Raw genomic sequence first — 20,797 nt, forward strand, 5'->3', positions numbered from 1 at the left:
TCTTTCCTTTTATGAATAAACCTTTAGATTTTAGATTCTAAAGGATTGGCAACAGCGTGATTTGTGGGTAAGATCTGATTTGTATATTGACCTGGGTCTGGGGCTTGGTCCTTTGGGATCAAGAGAACCTTTTGTCTTTTACTGGGGTATTGGTTTTCATAACCATTTGTCCCCATAACGAGTGGCACTGGTAGTGATACTGGGAAACTGGAGTATCTAAGGGAATTGCCTGTGTGACTTGTGGTTAGCCAGTGGGTCTTCTCTGTTTGGCTGGTTTGGTTTGCCTTAGTGTGCACAGAAACCCCAACGTTGGGCTGCAACTGCCCTGCTTTAAGCAATTTGTCCTGAATTGGCACTCTCAGCTGGGTCCCGCCAGAACCAGCCTCGTTACAAGCTGTAATAAGCTAAAGCTGTAAAATAAGCTGCTTTATATCCAATTAACTCTGTAGTATAGATCAGTCGTCATAGGTAAATACAAGATGGAACAGATTATTTAGCATAAGTAGTTAATGCATATTTAAAAAGGACTATTCAAGGCAAAGTGGCCTGTTAACACCCCTCCAGCCATAGGTAGGAAAGGAAACAGGAGGAGGCAGCAGCAACTGGGCGGGATGAGGTGGGAGGGGATGTTGTTAGTGGGCTATAGATTGTTGTAATAAGCCATAAATCCAGTGTTTCTATTTAGTCCATGATTTTAGTGTATAGCAAAGTTTTGAATGTAAGCTCCGAGTCTCATCTTTTGAAAGTGTTATGTAGGTCTCCTTTGAAGAGGACGATGGGTAGGAGCTTATATTCTTAACTTTGCTAAAAGAAAAGGAGTACTTGTGGCACCTTAGAGACTAAAAAAATGTATTTGAGCACAAAGCTGTAGCTCAGAAAAGCTTATGCTCAAATAAATTTGTTAGTCTCTAAGGTGCCAGAAGTACTCCTTTTCTTTTTGCGAATACAGACTAACATGGCTGCTACTCTGAAACATAACTTTGCTAGACACTGAAAATCATGGACTGAATAGAGACACTGGATTTATGGCTTATTACAACAGTGGTTCTCAACCTTTTTGGGCTCAGGACCCATTTGTAAATGTTTATGTCCTGTCATGACACACTAAATAGTCTGGCGGTAGAGGCCCTGGGGTGGTTTCAGTTGAATTCTGCCCTGCACTCACCCAACAGTGATGGCTTCTGCAGCTCTTGTGCTGTGGGGCTGGCTGGGTGTGGCGCTCTGCTCCAGGCATTTCAACTTCCGGGGATGCAGCACAGCTCACGTTTGGACCTGCCTCCTTGACTGGACCAAATTTGTGAGAGTGGAGTTGTGACCTGGCTCATGGGGTTGCAGTGCCACTCACTCAAATTTGGCATACCCAGACTCCCGTTGTCATGATGACTGGGCCAAACCTGAGGGGCTCTGGGACTCCAGAGGTTGCAGTGCCTGGAATAGGTAGGCAAGCCCAGCCAGCCCCTTGGGACAGGAGCTGCCATGTGATCTTTGGAAACATTCTGGAGACCCAATTTGGGTCCCGACCCGCGGGTTGAGAAACCTGGTCTACACTACCAACTTATGTCAGTATAGCTACATCGCTCAGAAAAATCCACCCCCCCATGCAATGAAGTTATACCAACCTAACCCTCAGTGTAGACAGCACTAGGTTGACAGGAGGGCTTCTCCCTTCAACATAGCTACTGCCGCTGAGGGAGGTGGAGTACCCAGATGGATGGGAGAAAGGCGAAAGCAATGTCTTCACTAAGTGGTGCAGCTGTGCTGCAGCAGCACTGCAAATGTGAACAAACCCTGAGTAAGTTTTCCAGACCTGAAGAAGAGCTCTGTGTGCAAAGGAGGAAATGCTTTTCAATGTTTTGAAACATGAACATATTTGCATTTGTTATGGCTACATATAAAATTCTATTAATGATTTCAGCTCTTAATATACTTTTATAGATCGTCTGCAGTTTACCAGCAGAAACTATAGCAACCGCCATATTGTTAATTCCTTCCACTTTGCATCACTAGCAGGCAATGTTTTCTCTCTCCTTATCTCAGAGGCAACTATCCAAAAATATAGCAATCACTTTAAGGAGCTATTTTAACATGAAAATATTAAACTAGCAATTTTCTTTAATATATCTTGGTGTTAACTGATCTCAACACAGAAGTTATATTTTCATATAAAAAGGTAGTGTTGGTCAAGTACTTACTTTCATACAGCAGGGCAATCTGGTTATATTATGACAAAACCTGCAATATTTCATCAACATTTAAGTTTACAAAAAGTAGCAGTTACAATACACTTTTAAAAGAAAGAAAACACTGAATGCTGAACTCTTCCTACCTTCAGTAACTTTACTGCACAGATTAAATTGTTGTCCACAGGATTAGAAAAAAGCGCGTTCAGTAATTCCCGAAGGCCAGTCTGCAGGATCTCTGCTCGCATTACTTGTCCTTTTGTTCCCTTAATCTACAAATGACCAAAAACCATGTCTGAACACTTAAAATAGATTCAGATTATTTCTAAAGTTTGCTATAAAGGTTTCCCCTCTTCAATTCTGTACAGTTCAATGTGATAATACAGCAGTTGGACTTGACAAGTAGAGGAATATGAAAAAGTTTAATAAAAACTCCCCCCAAAAATTCTAAAGTAGGTTTTCTATAAAATTTGACATACAGCATACTTGCTGGATGGTATTGCATAATGATTGTATTAGCACTTGTTTGGGAAGACCTACATAAATGCTTGTTGTGACTTCCCCATTCATGAGTGACAAAGGTCATCCCAAGCTCTTGAGAATAAAAACCTTTCTACCACACCATTATGTGCCCTGTCTCCCCTCCACCTCACATTTGGAAACTTCTCTTTGTAATTAAATGTTCTAGAAACTGTTTTTTTAAATAAAGGTTAGACTCTGCAAGAGCTGATGGCTGTCATCTGGGAAAACTGTCTGACTGCCATCAGCAAATGAGCAAATGGCTTTTTTGAGGTCTAGTTATAAACAAATTAATGTGCAATACATACATTTATTTTGTGATTAGGTCTCCAAAACAGCAAAGCACATACTTAACTTATTGGAACATTCAAGAAATTTGAAACATGCATCAAATTTAAAAAAATCAATGAAAGGCAATATATACTTTCTAAAAATCATACCACATTTAACCTGTGAAACTCACCAGGGTAAGATTTAAAAAAAACCTCATATATATGGAAAATGAACTGGCATGCTTCAAGGCATAAGACAAATTCTAACTAATAAGAGTTAGGAAGAAACTTCCCCTATCAGCTGGTTCTTGGATTTGGGTACAATAATATATATTGTGGTGGTTTCACCGGGCAAAAATCTCATTTCAAAACAGAGAAAGGAGACACCTCATGCTGATTAGTCTGCCCTAGCTTAAGAAAGAAAGAGAAAGCATCTGTATCAAATACTGACTTTAAGAAAGCTGCTCTTATTATAATTTATTAGAAGCATTTTTATTCTCTAAATGACTTGTTCTTGTGTTGTTTTCTGAGATTCTGATGACAATGAATCAGTTTTGAAGTTCCTAGATGGTTAAAGGTTCAGTAACATAAAAGATTTATAAAATTTGATTTTAATCTGTTTTTTTTTTAAAAAGAAATTTTAAATGAGTAACAAAAAAGGGCCATGATACAGAACTTTTTTCTTACCTCGAGGTTAAGATAAAGTTCAGCTAGGAACAGCACAAAAGCATGAAATTGTTTTCGAGTAGCCTCATCACCTTTTGCTGCTTGATCTCTGTTTTCATACTCCGTTTGACACCTACAAAAACATCCTCAGAATCAAACTACAGTTACTGCTAGAAATTCTAGTGTTCATAAGAGTTAACTGTTTAACACGCTATAATGCTCTGAACTACTAAACTGAATAGAAAATATCTCAAGGACATTGAATACAGTACATCAATAAAAAAGGGACTAATTCATGAAGGAATGTATAGGACTTCATACACACAATAGGAATTTTCTTCTTTTACATTAATTAACTTAATTGTATGATTTAAAAAAAAAAGGCAAGTTTTCTAGTGCTGAAAGAATGGAAGCAGACAGCAAAATGGAACAGAACACAATACTTCTTTAAATATATCACTGATATATATTATTTCCCTACATTGTCCCTATACAAGTTAAATATTGGTAAATGGGTCCAAAAAGATGTAACTTCACACAGTAAGTAGAAGTTGAGTAAGGATACTTTAAATGATAGTTTCTGATATCCTCCTGTTAGTGGCTTTGTGTGCAACACCACAGACTATTTTACACCACTTAACATGTATCACCCCTATAACCTTGGCCCATCAGTTATAAATGATTGATATATATGGTTTAATTGTAAATCAAAATGAGATGGTGGACTACAGTTGAATGGAAATACAGAACATAAAAAAGATGAAAGGGAATAAGGGGCAATTTTGTATAGAACTCTAAGTACCCATACCAAACAAGGTCTTTGGAAATGTGCATACCAGTACACAGCAACAGAGAATCTTATGGACCAATCCTTTTCATTATCAAGCATTGTCAGTGATAATTTGATGGAACAGAAAGGGACTTGGTTGTGAAGCTGAGGAGTATGACTGATTTAGGAATTGGATTGAAGAACATGCAAGTTGAGGTTGGCATAAATATTAATGTTATTTCCTGGATTTTCAGTGTCAACATTGATAAGAAAACCACATGAGCAACCTTAATTAAGTTTTCTAGATGAACTAACAAGGCAAATCTTCCTGAACACACTCATGTTTCTAAGCACAGTTCTAGAGAGCTGACTACGATTGCGGTTTAATGGATTGATTTGGGGACTGGGAACGATAAAATTTTAATCCGAAATACTGAAGTGGACTTGCTATACTGGTCTTGGACAAATCTTAGGGCATGGCTACACTTGCGAGTTAGAGCGCATTAAAGCAGTCCAGTGCGCTCTAACTCATGATGCGTCCACACTGGCAAGGCACGTAGAGCACTCTGACTCCGTGGCTAGAGCGCTCCTGGTACTCCACCTCAGTGAGTGGAATAACATTTGATGAGCCCCCGCTGGAGCGCCGCAGCACCAGTGTGGATGCCCTGGTCTGTTAATGCGCTCTGATCGGCCTCCAGAAGTGTCCCACATTGCCTGTTTTAGCCACTCTCGTCATCACTTTGAACTCTACTGCCCTGCCCTCAGATGACCAAACTGTCAGACCCGCCCTTTAAATTCTCTGGGAATTTTGAAAATCCCCTTCCTGTTTGCTCAGCCAGGCGTGGAGTGCTCTCAGCAAATCTTTCCAGGTGATCATGCCTCCACACGCCAGGCGATCCCCAGTATGGAGCAATGGCAAGGTGCTGGACCTCATCAGTGTTTGGGGGAAGGAAGCTGTCCAGTCCCAGCTGCGCTCCAGCCATAGGAATTATGATACCTTTGGGCAGATATCAAGGGACACGATGGAAAGGGGTCATGACCAGGATGCACTGCACTACAGGATTAAAGTGAAATAGGTGGTGAATGCTTACTGCAAAGCCTGCGAGGCAAGCAGCTGCTCCAGTGCTGCTCCCTCTATCTGCCGTTTTTACAACGAGCTGGACGCGATACTTGGGGGCGACCCCACCTCCACTCCCAGTAGCACCATGGACACTTCAGAGTACAGTCCAACAAGGCCGGAGGAGGAGGAAAAGCAAAGCAGGAGCGAGGGTGCTGAGGAGGAAGATACCCTGGCATCCCTAGATGCATGCAGCCAGGAGCTGTTCTCAAGCCAGGAGGAAGGTGGCCAGCTGCAGAGGCCAATGCTTCGGGAAGGACAAACACCATAGGAGATTCCCGGTAATTGGCTTTTATTTTGGGAAGGAAGTTATTCGGTGAGAGCTCTTGGGGCAAGCAGGGTTAGGGCTGCATGCATGCCTAGATGCGGAATTGGGCATTGATGCACTCTCACACATAGTGGTAATCTGCCTCAGTGATCCCTTCAAAGGTCTCATCCAGAACTTGGGCATTGTGGGAGAGCCATTGTGGTCCTTGTCCCAGGCAAGCTAACATGTACGCGCCACTGTGCCATGAGGGGTGGGGGGACCATTGCTGTACACAGGCAAGCTGCATATGGGCCAGGGCAGAAGCTGCATTGTGGAAGAAGACCCTCTCTTGCTTCCCAGGTCACCCTCAGCATCGAGGTATCTTCCAGGACGAACTCCTGCGGAAAATGTGGGGACAGTGTTCAGTATAGGGGCCTCCTGTAGCTGTTGGCTCTCCCCAAGGCACAGAAACCCAGAGGACAATACAGCCATGAAAGAATCAGTCCCCCTTGACCCTGTGCTTACTCACCATTTTGGGGCTCCTGGGGATTATGTTTGCTTACTTTGGGACAGGCAAATTATGCGATTGTGCAGACTGTGCTTGCCCTCCTTAAGTACGGAGGATCATTGCTCTGTCTGGTGTGAACAATGCTGCCTCTGTTAAGTGTTGCATTTTGCCTTTACAGATCCAACTTTGAGATCTCAGCCGTCCATGTTATCACCGGCTGAGAGGCTGCAAAGAATCAGGAAGAGGCCATGTAGAAGCAAAGAGGACATGCTGCATGAAGTCATGCAGCACTCCCTTAATGAAAATCAAAAAGTGCTGGAGTGATGGGAGAGTGAAAGGAGGGTCCGCCAGCAGAATGTGGACTGCCGGCACCAAAGCACAGAGCGGCTGATAAGCATCATGGAGCACCAAGCGGACTCGATCCAGGAGCTCGTGGCGGAGCACTACCATGCCCACCCCACCCCCCGCAGCTCTTGTCCCAATACTCTTTCCCTTGTGCCCCCATGTCACCTCCAACCCACTTTCCCCAACATCTGGGTTCTTATTGCCACCAGCTGTCTCCAACACTTGTAGCTTCACCACCCAGCCCTGAAAACTACAACCCTTACCCACTGCACTCAACCCCCATCACCATGCAGTATAGACATCCTGAAGTGCAGCACTCATTGCACAGCACTCCAAACAGGAAGGCTGAGTATGATAACAGGACATACGCAAACCTGTGATTGTACCGTTCCTCACCCCATCCCTTTGCCCTTTGTGTTTCCCAGGCAGTTGTGTTTCTTTTCAATAAATGCATTTTCTTTTCATTAAATGGATTTTTTGGCTTTGAAAACTTTCTTTATTATTGTATAAAGTAAAAGATACCTTCGGAAAGATACCTTGCCCAGGAAAGCAACAGGCACTGGAAGTCAGTGTATCATATGTAGCAAAAACAGATTCCTGCTAACATTGGAACCAATGCACTTCACTCCCGTGCAGGGCACCAAACATTACTGGTGGATTTCAGCCTCAAATTGCTCCTTCAAGGCATCCTAATCCTTGTAGCCCCGCACTTGGCCCCTCTAACAGCCCTGCTCTCTGAGTGTTCAAATTCAGCCTCCAGGTGTTGAACCTCCGAGTTTCATGCCTGAGTGAATCATTCACTCTTCCCTTCACAAATGTTATGGAGGGTATAGCAAGCAGCTATAACCGCGGGGATGCTGTTATCAGCCAGGTCCAGCTTCCCATACAGAGAGCGCCAGCGGCCCTTTAAACGGCCAAAAGCACACTCCACAGTCGTTCTGCACCAGCTCAGCCTGTTGTTGAACCGCTCCTTGTTGCTGTCAAGGCTCCCTGTGTAGGGTTTCTTGAGCCATGGCATTAAAGGGTAAGTGGGGTCTGCAAGGATCACAATGGGCATTTCGACTTCCCCTATGGTGATCATCTGATCTGGGAAAGAAGTCCCAGCTTGCAGCTTCCTGAACAGGCCAGTGTTCCAATAGATGCATGAGTCATGCACCTTTCTGGGCCAGCCTGTGTTAATGTCAGTGACACACTCACGGTGATCCACAAGCGCCTGGAGAACCATAGAAAAATACCCCTTCCGATTAACGTACTTGGAGGCTAGGTGGGCTGGAGCCAGAATTGGAATGTGTGTGCCATCTATTGCCGCTCCGCAGTTAGGGAAACCCATTTGTGCAAAGCCATCCACAATGTCAAGCACGCTACCCGGAGTCACAGTTCTTCTGAGCAGGATGCGATTAATGGCCCTGCAAACTTGCATCAACACGATTCCAACGGTCGACTTCCCCATTCCAAACTGGTTAGCGACCGACTGGTAGCTGTCTGGAGTTGCCAGCTTCCAGATTGCAAAAGCCACCCGCTTCTCCACCATCAGGGCAGCTCTCAATCTCGTGTCCATGCGCTGCAGGGTGGGGACGAGCTCCTCACACTGTCCCATGAAAGTGGCTTTTCTCATCTGAAAGTTCTGCAGCCACTGCTCGTCATCCCAGACTTGCATGACGATGTGATCCCACCACTCAGTGCTCATTTCCCGGAGCACAAAAGTGCCATTCCACGGTGGTGAGCATGTCCATGAATGCCACAAGCAATCTTGTGTCGTATGCGTTACTTGCGTCGATATCATTGTCGGAGTCCTCACTGTCACTTTGGATTTTAAGGAGTAACTCGACTGCCAAATGCGATGTGCTGGTGAGACTCGTCAGCATATTCCTCAGCAGTTTGGGCTCCCTTCCCACAGACCGAAAAGGAAGACAGAGCACGCAGTACAAAAAATGTTGAAAGATGGTGCCAATTGTGGACGGAAGCAGAGGGATTGCTTGGATTCAAACTGATGCATCACAGGGCATTGGGACAGCACCCAGAATGCCCCGCACTCCCCACCCCCTTCCCACAGCGCCAGAATGGGAAGAGGTGCTCTGTGGGATAGCTGCCCACAATGCACTGCTCCCAATGCCACTGCAAGTGCCGCAAATGTGGACATGCCAGTGTGCTTGCAGCTGTCAGCGTGGACAGACTGCAGCGTTTTCCCTACTGCACTCTAAGAAGGCTGGTTTAACTCAAAGTGCTCTACATTTGAAAGTATAGCCATGCCCTTATTCTCCCTGCTTCTGCTTTTTTCAAGCCTAAGCTTCTATAGCTTTTCTTCCAAAGTGCCATCTGTGATGCTGGCAGACGAGGTGCCAGCTCATGCCAAGGTCCCTAAGCCTAACTGAACACGGACACATGCATAGCTGGAAACCAATCTGACTCACCTGTGTGTTACTATTGTTAAAATAGATATTAGAGTTCTAAGAATGTATTTAGTCTTTAGACTTTATGAAATGCTTGTATGATGCTGCATGTATTAATCTTACTAATATTATCCGTATTCCGTATCATCGGGTGATATTTAAGTGTTTGCTCTGTAACTATAAAAAGTTTGCTAAGATTGTATACCCCACAGTCAGGAGAGAAGCATTACCAAGTGCGATGTACTAGTTTACCATATCATTTCCTCCCCAACAAAAAAAGGCCCATAAACACCAGACAAACCATCGTGGAACATCAGTGGACAAAAGACTTTGTCGATTGCTTCCCTCGCACCTATGAAGACAGCAGGGGACTGGACTAGATGACCTTTTGAGGTCCCTTCCAGTCCTACGATTTTGATTCTAGGTGCACAAGCACTCATCCCATCACAGTTTGAACGCTGGGGGAAGGGAATAGAAATCCACATTAAGGAGAAATCATCATCACTGTGCTGCTTGGAATTGGGAGAGGGCAATATTTCTAAGCATAAGCCAGGGATCCCCAAGTCGCTTAGTTTGGTTAGCCCTAAAAGACATAATGCTTGCAGACAGAGCAGCTACTATCACCTTTTTGGAATTTCAGACTAACTCATTTGTGTGTATGGTTATCTGCTTTAACCTTGTAAAATAACTAATTTCTTTTTCCTAATTAATAAATCTGTATTCAGTTTATTACAGAATTGGCTACAAGCACGGCCTTTGGCGAGAGAGCTAAAGTGACCTGTGGTAAGTGACTGGCTCGTTGGGATTTGGAGTAACCAGAATATCGTCGTGATTTTTGGTGGAAGGGACCATCTACCACAAAGGCAGGCTTGCATGGGTGGCAAGATAAACTGGAGTGTCCCAGGGGACTGTCTGTTACAGTGCTTGTCAAGTTCACATTTGTTACTTGATTGGTGGAATCTAATACAAAACATTAGGGCTGTTGATTAACTGCAGTTAACTTACATGATTAACTAAAAAAAAAATTAATAGCAATTAAAAAAATTAATCGTGATTAATCGCACTGTTAAACAATAGAATACCAATTGAAATTTATTAAATATTTTTGGAGGTTTCTCTACATTTTCAAATATATTGGATTTAAATTACAAACACAGAATACAAAATGTACAGTTCTCACTTTATATTATTTTTATTACAAATATTTGCATTGTAAAATGATAAGATAGTATTTTTCAATTCACCTCATTCAAGTATTGCAGTGAAATCTCTTTCTAGTGAAAGTGTAACTTACAAATGTAGATTTTTTTTAAAACTTAACTGCACTCAAAAATAAAACAGTGTAAAACTTTAGAGCCTACAAGTCCATGCAGTCGTTGTACTTCTTGTTCAGCCAATTGCTAAGACAAACAAGTTTGTTTACATTTATGAGAGATACTGCTGCCTGCTTCTTATTTACAATGTCACCAGAAAGTGAGAACAGGCATTTGCATGGCACTTTTGCAGACGGTGTTGCAAGGTATTTACGTGCCAGATATGCTAAACACTCGTATGCCCCTTCATGCATGGGCCACCATTCCAGAGGACATGATTCCATGCTGATTATTCTTGTTAAAAAAATACTGCATAAATTAAATGTGTTACTGAATTCCTTGGGGGAGAATTGTATGTTTCCTGTTCTGTTTTACCTGCATTCTGCCATATATTTCATATTATAGTAGTCTCAGACCCAGCACATATTCGTTTTAAAAATACTTTCACAGCAGATTTGACAAAATGCAAAGAAGGTACCAATGTGAGATTTCTAAAAACAGCTACTGCACTTGACCCAAGGTTTAAGAATCTGAAGTGCTGTCCAAAATCTGAGAAGGATGAGGTTTGGAGCATGCTTTCAGTTGTCTTTAAAAGAGCAACACTCTGATGCAGAAACCACAGAATCCGAACCTCCAAAAAAGAAAAATCAACTTTCTGCTGAAGGCATCTATCTCAGATGATGAAAATGAACATGTGTCTGTCCACTCTGCTTTGGACTTTTATCAAACAGAACCCATCATCAGCATGGAATGGTGGTTGAAGCATGAAGGGACACATGAATCTTTAGCGCATCTCGCACGTAAATATCTTGCAACGCTGGCTACAACAGTGGCATGTGAACACCTGTTCTCACTTTCAGGTGACATTGTAAACAAAAAGCGGGCAGCATTATCTCCTGCAAATTGTAACCAAACTTGTTTGTCTGAGCGATTGGCTGAACAAGAAGTAGGAATGAGTGGACTTGTAAGATTTATTGTTTTGTTTTTGAGTGATGTAACCAAAAAAAAAAAATAAAAAAAATCTACATTTGTAAGTTACACTTTCACAATAAAGAGATTGCACCCCAGTACTTGTATGAGGTGAACGGAAAAATACTACTTTTAAATAGTTTTTACAGTGCAAGTATTTGTAACAAAAATAATAACATACGGTGAGCACTGCACACTTTGTATTGTGTTGTAATTTAAATCAATATATTTGGAAATGTAGAAAAACATCGAAAAATATTTAAATAAATAGTATTCTATTATTGTTTAACAACGCAATTAATCTCTATTAATATTTTTAATCACTTGACAGCCCTACAAAACATACAACCAGTTTGGGGCTTGTGCCCTGGTTTGTGGCAATCTGCCCTAAGGTTGGCACTCACGTCCATGAGCCTCTTCAGACAGCTTGACACCATCGTTTCAAAAACTGTATTCCACACACAAAGCCATGCAACTTGAGTTCTAACAACAACTGGAAAATGTGGACTAAGAGTGGAAGAATCATGAGATTCCACCCTGAGACAGGAAAGCACAAGAGACCCAACCCCGAAAGGGGACAGAGGTGTAACTAACCCTGTAATTTTAATAAATATATATTAAATAATGGTTTTCTAAAAGCTATACAAGTTTATTTAACTCACATGGGTGTAACCAAGAGTTTTCCCCAATTTCATTTGTTACAAAATAAAACAGAAACTAACAAATGAATAGAAGAACTAGAAGGGAGGTTGAATAAGTCCTTAATTTGTTTTCTAAGAAAATAATTTGCTTTAAATAGCAACTGAACTTTCCATCTCTATCTCAAATCACTTGTGCACTATACTTAGTTTCACAGAGTTGTGGTCAACCTTGCCTTTCCAGCAGGGAAATAAAGTACTGCTTAGAATAAAATTATCTGACAACTAGCAAAACAAAAAGTAGAATGTAAGGTGTAAGTTTTTAAACAATGAGGGTAATTAACTATTGGGACAATTTACCAAAGGTCACGGTAGACTTTACAAATTAATATTGTCAGTGATAGAAATATAAGTCCTATATTTATTATCTGAGTGTAATATTTAATATTAATAATCTATAATTATGATGCTCACAAATCACTCAGGGAAAGAAGGAAATAAATATTCAACAACATGGTAATGGAACATGCTCCAATGAAGTATTTTATTAATAATGAAATAGAGGAGTGGATCCTTTGGAGAGTTCCTCGGAATCCACAGAAGTCAAAAGTTATTTAAAAGAAAGAACATCTATTCAATGTCTAGTATCTTTCCTGGGCGGTCAAAGGGTTAGAAATTCAGACTCCTAAGAAGGGAAAGAATTAGTGCCTCTTATTGCCCAGCAGCAGATTTCTCCCGATTCACTGATAGGATGATAGTCTCAATGCTGATTAACATGTGTTTAGCTAGAAATCTACTGATTGCAGTATAAGAAAGATTTAAGAGGAAAAGAACAAATCTTTACAGCTCTGACAATGACCCAAAGGACCCTTAGCAAAAGGAAGAATAATTTCTTTTAAAGACTAAATCTTATGAAGAAAAACTGTAAATTTAAGCATATCTTTCAAGTGCACTAATCTGTCAAGCCTGTTGCCATACAGACTAATAAAAAGTGCTCCCCATAATTTATTAGAGGCCAAAAATACTCCTCTTTCAAAAACAGGATTACCTCAACAGAACTCTTGATTCAAAATAAAGTGCTTTGCCAAAAGAACTCTGAAGAGAGAATCCTATTTTTATACTGCATTTAATCTCCCTTAGTCTCATAAGTGTATTTCTCTACAGTTTGAATCAGAAGACATAAAAAACTTGAAAACAAAAAAGTGAAATATCAAAATCCTAAAAATCGTTTTAACACAAACAATTCAGGGAATTTAAGAACTGTTGGTTACAGCAGCAGAGCATATTGACATGCAAGAGAAATTCAGAAGCAATATGATACAGATGCTGCAGAGATATGGCACTCTTGAATTTCAAGGGGAAGGTGCAAGTTACTTCACCGAGGAAGCACATTTTCCTTTTCAAACAAGAGACTAATTCAGGACACTTTAGAAATTATGAAAAATTTGAAAAAGATTGTCGGGGATACTATACTGATTTTTGGAGGAACTAGTTTCCAGTCAGCTTTATTAGTAATTTATTAATTCATAAATTCATCAAAAAATAGTATCTTGGTCTCGAATATGTAGCTTTCATTTAAAATGTCAGTCTGAACCTTGCTTTATATTAAATATGTATTTTGACTCCTTTAACTAAGTTTGGGGGGGAAAATACAAGACGAGGAAAACAAGTCATTTTTAAGCATACTAGTTTTTCCTGATCATAAAAATACAGGTAGATACTGACCTCTGAAGTAACAACTGCCGGAAGTTTCCACTTTGTGGATTAATGGTTAGATGATGAGATAGATAATTACACAGCCGTGCTCCCATGTAGGAAAAATTGGGGACAGATGTGGCCTTCCAAAATAAATTCAGAAAAATAAATTATTATTCACAATAAACGAAAATTAGCTCATTAGGAAATAAAGATTATCTTTCAGTAAAAGCACTTGATCAACACCAATGGATTTCTTAAAAGCTGGCTATATCATAGAGCAGCAGACTAAGCAAAAAGAGAGAACTTCAATAACTTATTTGTAACATGCTTAATTTCAGCAAAGGATTGCTCAGAGTCTAATGGCAATTCAATATCAAACAAGCTTTCCCACACCGTGAAGTTCTGACTTCATAAAAATGCCAACACCCGCCAGCATAAAGGCACTGTAAGAACAGTAAGACAATGGAACAGAGTGCCTAGGGAGGTTGTGAAAGCCCCTTCACTGAAGGTTTTCAAAAGGAGGCTGGACAGCCACGTGTCTTGGATGGATTAGATACAACAAATCCTACATCTTGGCTGGGGGTTAGACAAGATGACCCTTGCTGTCCCTTCTAACCCTATGATTCTGTGTCTCCTAATTCCTCCTCCCCTTCACATCCCAATGCCCAGTTTATTTGCCCACTAGTAATTTATTGTTTACCTAAACAATACCTAAATGTCAATACTTAGATCAAAGTTCAGAAACCTAAGAATGCTGTGAACATAAAAATAGCCAAAACCTCAACTAAAAATGCTTGTGCATCACTCAACAGGCAAAGCACTTAACACGTGAGAAACAGAGTCAAAACCATTATAAACTAGTCAAGGTTGCAAAACTTTTATTTTCTCCCCGTTCTCCTAAAAAAGACAGTACTTAATTTTGGGAGGAAGGGAGGTCTATTTTTTGAACATTTATATCACTCCGAATTAAATGAGCAAAATATTTGAAAAGCTGTGTTTTTTAACAGTAGAAACATTTTGATCTGTGAATGAAAATCTATTCTAAAAATTGAAAAAGGAAGGACATCAAGATTTTTGTTATTCCTATTAAGGAGCAATATGAAAATTAAAGAGCCCTCTAGAAGCCTGTGAAGAATGGTAACGGGTAAATAACATTGGTGATTAGAAAGAGGGTCATGGCTAGCAGTTACAATCAACAGTCAGATGCTGAAGAGATGGGATTGGGTACAATTGTGAACTGTTAGGAGGGCTTGGTTTGCTGGAGTCTAGAAACTAAACGGAGGTGTGCTGGGTATTTGATAATGTTGCTCTCTATGAAGGCAGCTAGTTCATTTTAAGTCTTCAGTGATGAATTCACATAGATGGTTGTTTCTCTTTCTGAAAGGCAAAGCTAAATGGAAAAGCTATTGTTCAGTAAAACAAACTGACTGTTTAGTGATTAGCAAACATTTGCTTATTAATTCCTGACTCAACGTGCCTAAAACTGAATGAAGGAAGTGGTACAAAACAAATGACTGGACTGAAATAATTAAAACAAATGTTATCAAGAGTTATTCAGGAATGAATAATGGATTCATGCTCTTCTAGGAAGCCATTTTCTTCTGATTCTTCAAAATCAAACATGTCATTGAAATTTTTTCTATTGAAATGAAATAGCAGAAAATTGATTAGTTTGATGCTGCTGCAAGCAATACATTCTCAATACAGGCATCATAGTCAGAACTTCTAGCAACTCTTCAATTTCAGTTTCTTTCAGAAGAAGCTTGCTTGACTGCAACATCCCAAAAATGGTAAATTCTGTGATTATGCCAGACTTGAACTTGATAGGGAAGATACAAAGTTCCTTTATGCTAATATCACCTTCAATGTAGCACAAAATGAATAAGTTAAAAGATGATTGAAACACTTTTCCCTCGATATACTCCACCAGACAAATTTATACTTGTGACTCCACTGCTAAAGACTACAAATAAAGAAAGATAGGAAAGAATTAAGAATCCATACTGACAAGGTAAATTGGTTTGTCAAACAGGATAATCGAATAATGGCTATACGCCATAGAAGAAAAATGCATTCCTACTTAATTATTAATTCTACATCTGAAATTAAAACCACACAGCTTTATGTCCAAAATGCAAAAGATACCATTCAAGAAGGATGAGAAAAATACTGACATGGAGATCTTTACCATTTTCTTAATGAAAATAAAATGTATGGGCATTCAGCACACTATTTAAAACCCATTTAGCAAGTAGCACAACTGTGGAAATTACAAAAAACCCAAACCACTAACTGGTGTAATGGTTGGTTGAAAAAGGAGAAATCATGCCTCAACTTCCCTAAGACACTCTAGATCTCTTAGGAAGATTGTGTGTCTATCCAACAGTGATAATATGATTAAATTTGCACTATTCAGGCCATCGAAACAGCACCCATTTGATATAAGAGGGTATTAAAATAACAAACATAATTGAAAGAGGTTTCAGAGGGATTTGAAAGATTACAGGCTGAAGAAAGTGTTGCAGTTTCACTGGAATCTCATCTGATCTAAGTGAAGAACTGGAACCACACAAGAACAAAATTGAAAATTGATTCTATGGAACTTTTTCAATACTTTGCCAACATGACTGATCCAATCAAGGTCAGAAACGGAACCCAAAACAAAACCGCCTCTTCCCATCCTCAGACCCAAAATGTAGTTAATGCAATGTAATCCTAAATTTTGTCATTCTCTGACATTTAAAAATTGAATATTCAGGTTTCAAGCCCAAATTCTATGTTTCCAAAGGACAGTGTGACAACACCATTGCATCAAAATGGTAGAAAGTTGTAGATGTCAAATCATGGAAGACAGAACTGAATTCAGAACTGACAGGTTTTCTGTTGGTTTTTTTTTTTTTTTTTTAAGAAGATCTGTACTTCTGTCTAGTTAGAACAGCTGCAGTTGAGCAAATGCTCATCACACACCGGAATTTATTTATCTGAAATTTTTGTAATAGGTCAGATGCTGAAAAAATTAATTAAGTTGGTAAAAGTATAATTTTATCTAGTATGAGATACAAGAATAATTGTGTGCCTAACTAATTTGTAGATTGGGAAATCAAATATTATATTCTTGTGTTTTACATACAGAACTGCAAGCTTTTCGGTGTGGATACTGTAAGTGCCTTATGTTTAAGATGGAGTCATAACGTATACATTATGCACTGTATCACTTTGGGTGGTTTATCTCCACTGGTTCCTCTACCCCATTTGAGGAAATCACAGCAACTCAAAAACACACACTAAAGCAAAACCTGGTTAATTGTTAAAAAAAAAAAAAAAAAATTAAAATTGTCAGACAATTTTACTCTACGTGAAATCTCCTTGCTACTTCCATATTTATACATGGAAAAAAGTTTTACCTATTTCCTCCCTCCCTCCCTCCCCCACAATAAATTTGAGTTTCATACACTAGTTCTCTATTCATGGTGCTCCATAGAGAATTAAAATTGGAGAAATAATAGTGATGCTGCCAAATGAAGCACTGATAAAGGAAGGTTGGATGAACTGTTTGCTTAATTGGAATCAGTCTTTTTGGAAAAATATGAGAAATTTTATACAGGCTAGTCTCCCATATGACTGATCAACCATTCATTCAGCTCAATATTCTTCAAATTATCTCACACATCAGATACCAAAACCACTTTATAAACTTACACCGTCCTGAAATATTTTAAGATCGTTCTCAAATTCTATTTTAAATCTGGATACAATTTTTGTTTCAATCAACATTTGTTATTTTTCACTTTCTGTAACAAGTAGCAATTACAAATGTTGCATGAAATTAAGCCAAAAGCCCTGAAAGAACAATTGATATTAGCTCATTAGCACAGAAAAATTTTTCTAAACCTCTGAGGATAGGACAAGAAGCAATGGGCTTAAATTGCAGCAAGGGTGGTTTAGGTTGGACATTAGGAAAAACTTCCTAACCAACGGTCAGGGTGGTTAAGCATTAGAATAAGTTACCTAGAGAGGTTGTGGAATCTCCATCATTAGGGATTTTTAAGAGCAAGTTGGACAAACATCTGTCAGGGATGGTCTAGATAATACTTAGTCCTGCCTTGAGTGCAGGGGACTGGACTAGAGGACCTCTCGAGGTCCCTTCCAGTTCTATGATTAGCTTAGCAACACAGCTCTTTCCAATGCCTCCCCAATTAGTACATAGTTCAATTCAAGATCTTCATCCTCATATTCATGGCCATCCATGGAACTGGACCTACCTACCTCAGAGATTAGCTCTTTCTTCAATCATGATCTTCCAAAATAGATACATTCCAATGGAAGCATAGAACCTTCAGCCAGTAGAGAAGCATTTCCCAGTGTCAGGCACACAAAGGGATATAGGCAGATCCCTCAATTGTTTTCCAGTCTCAGCTTTTGTTTTTTAAAAAGTAAATCTCTAACTGTTATTAAGAGGAAAACCTTCAAAAATTGACTCAGTTTTAACTGATGAAGCAACGTCTGTCTGAGTTCACAGAGAATATGCAACAATAGCTCTGGGAAGTGTTAACTTGCTCATTGATTGTGATGAAAGGAGGATTCAAAGGAACCTGATGTCATCTTTCATTAATCTCTATTATATGAACTCCAACATATGCCCCTGGCAGCCCTCAAACGCCAAGAAACTAAAAGTGAGCCTCAGAAGGAGGACTACAAGTATCTTTTTCAGTCCCACATATCAGTGAATCTCAAACTAAAGATATATGTACATGGGGGGGGGGGGGGGGGGAGAGGAGGAAGGAAGGAAAGGAAGACCCGCAGCAATGAGTCTCAGATCCCGGGTCATTGAGCTTGCACTATGAGACTAAAAACAACAGTGAAGACATTTGGGCTCAGGCCAGAACCTGGAGACCCACCCCTTTTGCAGGTTTCAGAACCCGGACTCCAGCCCCAGCCTGTACACTGCTATTTTTAGCCCTGTAGCAGGAACCTTGCAACCTCCATTGACCCAGGCTCTCAGACTCTCTGTTGTGCTTTTTTTTAATTTATTTTTTTTTTGCAGTGTAGAAAAAGTCTATGCCTAAGTTGCAAGACATTATCAGAGAGCAACAGAGAAATGAATACAGCTGGAAATGGCAGTACAAAAACAAACAAGTGATATTTATCCTCCCACTTGCAGCTATGAAAGAGTAACCCACTTCCAGTCACTATTTTCAATTTACAGGGAAAAAGCTTTGCCAGAAACATCAATCTCACGTATGAATGGGAATATACTATAAAAATATTACATGTACACAGAAATGCTAGTTGATATACGGTGACATGCAGCAATCCTAGAAATCCATTTGCTACAGATTAAACAAACAGAATTTGCGTTTTAAAGAGACTCTTTAGTTGTTGCATTTAAAAAAAATAAAAACATACACAGCAGAACCCGGTACCACCAGCGCGTGCACAAGAATATGGGAAATTGATACTGTCAGCCCTGGGCAGTGGGGCTCCCGCTGTCCGATTTCATTTTAATTTTGGAGAAACACTGATTATGTTTTTTTATCTGAGAAAACTAGGATTCCTGGTGATATGTATCTTACACAACTTAATAAATTCATGCTCTGTAGCAAAACCCTACAACAGAACAATGCTATAAACAGAACAATACACAGGCTACCTGTCGATAGATGAGTTCAACAAGCTCTTGTAATGCTTCATCTGTAGTGACCCAACCATTCAGTGTCTCTGCAAAATGCTCTATTTCAGTTTCAAAACAGCCTGGTTGCTCAGTGAGGTGATTTAAGAAATCCTGTACGTATTCTGTCAGAGTTGGATAGCCATCACCTCCATCTTCAAAAGAGGAATCCTAGAGCAATGAAGTAATACACCTATGGTTAGAGGCTACTTAAAAAGCAATCTAAAATAATACGTGCTAGTATCCTCTCTAGCAGTGGCCAGCACCAGATATTTCCAAGGAAAGTGTAAGAACCCTGCCGTGGGCACCTGTGGGATGATTCTCCTCGCACATTAAATCTCATCCTAATCTCTAATAGTTAGACATTGGTTTAAACCAGGAAGCATGAAGGTTAATATCCCCTCCAAAAATTGTTAGTATTAAGTATTATAAGGCTGAATATTCTTATTATCCATATAAATTTCCAAGCCTTTTCTGAATCTTGCTAAGCTCTTGGCCTCAATGACTTCCTATAGCAATGAGTCCCACAAACAACATTTTTTAACAGTCTCCCAAAAACATTTTATGTTTTCCCCTTAACTTGTTTTAAAATTAAATAGAAATATTTATCTGGTTCAATTTTACAGGACTATACATTATCTAAATTAAGTTGACAAATAGTTGATAAGTTATAGACCCTACTGAAGGGACCAAACTGATTCAAGAGTACTTTGGGGAACTGTGACTTTGTAAAGACTCCTTCATACCATATAAGATGACAAATCCCTTCTATAGTGAGTTAACAAAAAATTATTGAAACACAATTGTCAATTTTAAATAATATCTGAGCAACACTAAACTTGACAATGATTTTACACAAATTATTATTATATGTAATGCTTAATTAACAAATCCTTACACTGCTTGCTAGGTATTGTATTTCTACATTAAGAAGTATCGCAGTCTTTAATAATCCAGTAAACTATCATGTGATTATGTGAAAAAAAATTAAGTATTCTAAAATAAAGTAAAATTCTTCTTTCCCATAACTGCTGAGTTACTGCATAGCAACCACTATTCACATTAGGCAGGTACAGAAGAACAGGTGTAGATTCAAACAGCATCCTTGAAATCTGCTTCCACAGTCAGAGGGGAGTGCAGACACACCAACAAGTAAAAGCAACAGCTGACAATCAGAAGCAGCAGCTATTGGGATGTACTGGACACCCTCATTTGGCATAAAGATGAAGGACTTGGAGATGGGAGGAAGGTAACAATTCATCTTGGAGAAGTAGGAGGATAAAACTGAATTCATTTTTTGAGGGTGGCCTCAAGCTTCAGTTAGCTTAGACGTGTCCCTGCATTAATACGCCCCCTCTGTAGTTTAAAGGATAACTTCTGTACCACATCCATCATATACAGCTCTAGTGTACTATAGTTTTGAGGGAATTATGTCTGAGGACACTGGGTACCAAATGGGAGGGAAAAATGCATTATACGTATTACTACTACCAATATA

At 39.7% G+C, this 20,797-nt stretch overlaps 1 protein-coding gene across 2 annotated transcripts in view; it reads right to left on the reverse strand.

Annotated features, from left to right (window-relative positions):
* The window catches only part of PAIP1 (poly(A) binding protein interacting protein 1), a 45,135-nt gene that overhangs the window by 19,298 nt on the left and 5,040 nt on the right, over positions 1 to 20,797 (reverse strand). For both annotated transcript variants that reach the window (XM_073343892.1, XM_073343893.1), the window contains exons 3-6: positions 19,282 to 19,470; positions 13,659 to 13,771; positions 3,659 to 3,770; positions 2,327 to 2,452 (exon numbers count right to left, since the gene is read on the reverse strand). In XM_073343892.1, coding sequence (XP_073199993.1) covers positions 2,327 to 2,452; positions 3,659 to 3,770; positions 13,659 to 13,771; positions 19,282 to 19,470 — 540 coding nt within the window. The remainder of the gene's footprint in view (positions 1 to 2,326; positions 2,453 to 3,658; positions 3,771 to 13,658; positions 13,772 to 19,281; positions 19,471 to 20,797) is intronic.

Source organism: Lepidochelys kempii, chromosome 5 (genome assembly GCF_965140265.1).
Source record: "Lepidochelys kempii isolate rLepKem1 chromosome 5, rLepKem1.hap2, whole genome shotgun sequence".
Classification (NCBI taxonomy): Eukaryota; Metazoa; Chordata; order Testudines; family Cheloniidae; genus Lepidochelys; species Lepidochelys kempii.